Genomic DNA, 4510 nt, shown 5'->3' with positions numbered 1-4510 from the left:
GTGCTCAGTGCCTCCCCACCCAGTGTCTGTGGCCCCCACTGTTTGGCTTCTGCCTAGGTCTGAGGGTACGTAGGTGGCTGGGCAGATGGAGAAGGAGCCCTGCACCCTGCCCAGCAAACCTTCAGCTCACAGTCCTCGTTCACAGCCAGGTTGCCAGGCTTCAGGTCCTGGGGCAGAGAAAAGGTGGCCACTGTGTCCTGCCTGCCAGAGCAGGTACAATCCAAGGGCCTGGGCAGCACCTCAACTAGGGCCACCAGGCAAGGCTTGGCCGCTGGCCCCCAAAGACCTTCAAGGAAGAGTAGAGGGACGGGGCCCCAGGGCAGACTTCTGACAGGCTGTGCATGAGGTGTTGTGTGCACCTCCACATCAGACCACACTGTACCCACCTTACAGGTAAGAACCGAGTCCGGGATAAAACCCCTCTTGTGCCCACACAACCAGGGAGGGGCAGTCAGGTGGCCTCCCACCCCTGCCAGGACTCACCCTGTGGATGACACCAGCAGCATGGATATACTGTGGGAAAGAGGGGGTCAGCTCACAGGCCCTCCGGGCCACCATGCCCTATTCCACCCACCTCCCTGCGGCCACCCTGCAGGCCTCACCCTCAGCCCCTTTAGCATCTGATACACCAGGAACTGGACTCGGTCCTCACTCAGTGTCTCATGCTTCATGAGTTTGCCCAGGTCAGTGCCCATGAATGGCATCACCAGGTAGCTGCAGAAGGGACGCCCCAGTACAGTCAGCAGGCAGGGCCAGCCTCAGGATCTGGGCTGGACCCAGGCTCAAGCCCCAGCAGGGACTCCTCAAGGGGTACCCTGTAGCACCCAGTCCTCATTGGATCCCAGTCCAGTCAATGCCCCAAGCCCCACTCATCACTGGTCAGTGACCCCTACCAGTCAGTGAGCAATGGCCTCATCTTCTCCAGCACATTCCCACCCTCCCTCCCTCCCACCTACCCTGCCTGGAATGTCTGGTGGGGAAGGAATTGCTCCTTGGGGTTTTTGGTTTTGTCGTTATTAAACCTGTGGCCTCACCCCTGCTAGACAAGGGCTCTGCCACTGAGCAGAAGTCCTGCTTGTTTTGTTTGTTCATTTCGTTGGTACCAGGGATTGAATGCAGGGGTATTTAACCGCTGAGCCACATCCCCAGCCTGTTTAGTTTTTTTATTTTGAGACAAGAACTCATTAAGTTGCTTAGGGGTCTTGTTAAATTGCTGAGGCTGGCTTTGAACTTGTGATCCTCCTGCCTCAGGCTCCTGAGTTGCTGGGATCATAGCATGCACCACCATGACTTGGCTGTTTTGTTTTTTTTTGAGACCGGGTTTTGCTGTAATGCTAAGGCTGGCCTCGAACTTATGATCCTTCTGCGACAGCCTCCGGATAAACTGAGATCACAGGCTCATGCCACTGTACCCAGCTGTGATAGGGATTTTGGACTTCCATCTGAAGAGTGCTGCATGCCAGGCAAGGGCTAGGGTTGGGCCTTGAAGGCCACTAGACCCAAGGCCTCACAGGCAGGGGAGGAGGGAGTCTGGGGCCGAGGTGGGGACCTCAGACATCTGGGCCAGAGAGATGAGCAGGCAGGTGGAGGAAACATGACATCAGCCCCCTCCAGAGAACACTGGGCCAGTGTGGGCCTTGACCTCTGACAAGCCACAAGTAGCCTGCTGCCTTCTCCAGCCCTTCCCAGACCTACTGTGACCTCGGCCAACAGCAAAGCAAGTGTGGGCTGGCCAGCTGCAGGGCAAGCTCAGCAGGGCAGAGACAGGGTGGGTACTTTCGCCGCCTCTGACCCATCTGCCAACAAAGGTCAGCAGCTCTGGTTTCGAGGCACACACCAGGTGCCAGAGTCTGAAGCACGGGACCTGCCTGTTCACAAACACTGGGTCCAGGGTTCACACCTCCAACATGAAGGGCCCAGGCGCCAGGCTGGAGGGAAGAGGAAGCCCCAGCTCTTCCCAGGCATGCCAGTGTCCGTGGGTCCCAGGAACACGGGAAGGTGTGCAGTAGGCTGTGATGTGAGTGGGGGATGGGCTATGTGCCCCTGGACCTCCATTCATGCTATGGGGAGAAGGCCCCCAAGACCACCCAAAACATGAAGCCAGCACCCAGGAGCCACCTGTCCCCCTCCCACCCCTGGCCAGCCCAGGTCAGTACTCACAAGTCTGTGAAGTCATCCAGGGTCTCATCAGGAGTGAACACATCCAGCAGCCCAATCACCTGCAGGGCAGAGGGCCAGGTGGTGTCAAGGACATACAGAGGATGCAGGGTTTTAGGACACACCGCAGGTAGCATTGCACTAAGGCAGGAAGGCCCCCCCTGCAGCTGTCCTTGTCTCCTTGTACTGTGCCCACTGGCAGTGTGGCCAAGCACTGGTGTACTTGCCCACAGACACAGGCTATTTTTGGGTGGTGACAGCCGGGATTCTCTGGGAGAGAGGCAGTCCTAAGTCTGGGCTGGATCCAAGCAGTCCTAGGGCACCAGCTCTTGGCCCTCCCTCCCTGTCCCTCTCCCCAGCCAAGTCGACCCAGGACCAGGGTGGGGACATCAGGTAGCTCCTTCCTGGGTTCATGCCTCTGCTGTTGAGACTAAGTGGCAGACCTGGCTCCTGCAGATAAACAGCAGACAGGCAACGTGACAATGGCAGTTCTAGCACTTGGGGGTAATGGGGTCTTTAGAGGCCCAGGAAGCCCTCCTGAAGGGGGACTGCATATGCCAGCAGCCTGAGGGGCAGGTGGATGTGCCAGTAGAGGCCAGGCACATGGTGGCCAAGACAGGAGGGAGAACACCTCTAGGGTTTGAGTAACAGAGGGGGAGGCCAGGTGGCTGATGCCCAGGCCAGGGGAGAGTGGAGGAGAGGCCGGAGGAAGCCCAGCAGGACCTCACACACACACACACCAGAGGAAGGATGAATTTGATCTGAAGAGCCACTTTAGAAGGGTTGAAGCCCAGGTGTGATGCTGAACATGACCTTCTGCTGCAGTGTAGGAACAGAGTGGAACACAGAAACAGTGGAACCAAAATGGAGAGGCAACTGGGTGACCACAGCACTTAAAGCCAGACCCGTGGGCAGAAACATGGATGGGTGAAGCCACGGGCCTGGTGGGCAGATGGAGCAGCAGACATGACCTGAGAATGGGGGCCAGGAGCACTGGAAGAGCTCTAGAAAGAAGAGGAACAGTGTCCATCTGCCCTCTGTAGTGTGGACTATGGCCCAGAGCAAGGGGCCAGGGTTTGAGAAGAGAAAGCCTGAAATGGCTAAGGGGTCTGTGGCAGCTCCCTGTCCCCACTGAGTGGAGCACCCAGCCTCTCTGAGCCTCAGTCTCCTCATGGGAAGGTGGATCACAATCGGCAGAACCTCCCAGCTTGTGTTCAGGACATTCTGGATGCAGCAATGCCCAGCTGTGGGCACTCCGGAGCCTGGCAGAGTGACCCAGCACAGACTGGGTCAGAGGTGGGAGGTGACTGAGGAGGAGGCCCAGAGCCCTTGGTTAAACAGAGGACATGGATAGGCCCCTGGGTGGGGGTGGGTAGAAGTGGGAGGCTGGATGAAACCAAGGATGGAGGTGGCTGAACTCGTGGGATGAGGCCCAAATGTGACTGGGAAGTGGAAGGGTACCCCAAGTGGACCGAACACAGAAAGGGAGCCAACCAAGCCCAAGGCTGGAAAGGACACAGGGAGCCAGGAAAAATAAAGAACCCACCAGAGGGGTCAAGTGGCATGGGCCAGGAATCAAGGGGTCAGTTTGATGGTGGACACCGGGACCTCATGTTCCCAGGGGGCTGGTGGCTCTGGTGACCCAGAAGGGGCCAGAACATCTGTCAGGAGCCAAGGTGTGGGTGTCCAGACTGGGTTGGAAGGGACAGAACTCAGAGGCTATACTCACGATGACCATGTGAGAGGCCCAGGGGCAACCAGACTGGAAATAAGATGGCTTTTTCCATTGGGGACCCAGTTATACCCCCAACAAAACAGCTCCCTAAACCCCTCATCCAGAGTCTGCACTGCTCGCAGGTGACAGCCACAGTGCCTGACCCCAGCACTCTGCCTGCCTTGCACCCCCAAGGCCCCTGGAGTAGAAGGCTCCAAAGTGGACAGGAGAAGAGCTAGTGGCTGGAGAAGCCACCTGCCGTGGGGAAGAGGGGAAGTGCCTCCTCCAGGAGAACCCTCCTCCCACCACCCTGCCTGGAGGTCGGCTTTGTGGCCGAGTTGAGGAGGGACTGGGCTTGGGGGAAGTAGTGACCCACAGAAAGTGGCTGGGCTCTGTCCCCACTGCCCGGCTCCGACCGCCTGTCCTTGGGAAGAGGGTCTGGTCTTCCCGGAGGAGGCTGACGCTGGGGCACGGCTGGCTGGGGGGGAGCCGGCCCCGCACGCGACTCACGTTCTCGTGGCGCATGTGCTTCAGGAGGCGCAGCTCGCGGTAGGCGCGCTTGGCGAAGAGCTCGGACTGGAAGGGCCGGTACAGCTTCTTGATGGCCACCTTGGTGCCCGTGCGACTGTCCACGGCCGA

General features: G+C 58.7%; 1 protein-coding gene across 1 annotated transcript; it reads right to left on the bottom strand.

Annotated features, from left to right (window-relative positions):
• Positions 1-6: 6 nt before the first annotated feature.
• On the bottom strand, positions 7-4504 carry LOC107134512 (mitogen-activated protein kinase 12-like). Its single transcript, XM_015476603.2, has 5 exons — positions 4382-4504; positions 2161-2219; positions 603-714; positions 484-513; positions 7-167 (listed from the first exon to the last, which is right to left on the bottom strand). The coding sequence occupies exons 1-5, from the start codon at positions 4394-4396 to the stop codon at positions 54-56; spliced, it is 330 nt and encodes a 109-aa protein (XP_015332089.1). The 5' UTR covers positions 4397-4504; the 3' UTR covers positions 7-53.
• Positions 4505-4510: the final 6 nt, after the last annotated feature.

The sequence above is a fragment of the Marmota marmota genome, unplaced genomic scaffold (assembly GCF_001458135.2).
Source record: "Marmota marmota marmota unplaced genomic scaffold, marMar, whole genome shotgun sequence".
NCBI classification, from domain to species: Eukaryota; Metazoa; Chordata; class Mammalia; order Rodentia; family Sciuridae; genus Marmota; species Marmota marmota.
This window is presented reverse-complemented; position numbering and strand designations above follow the sequence as displayed.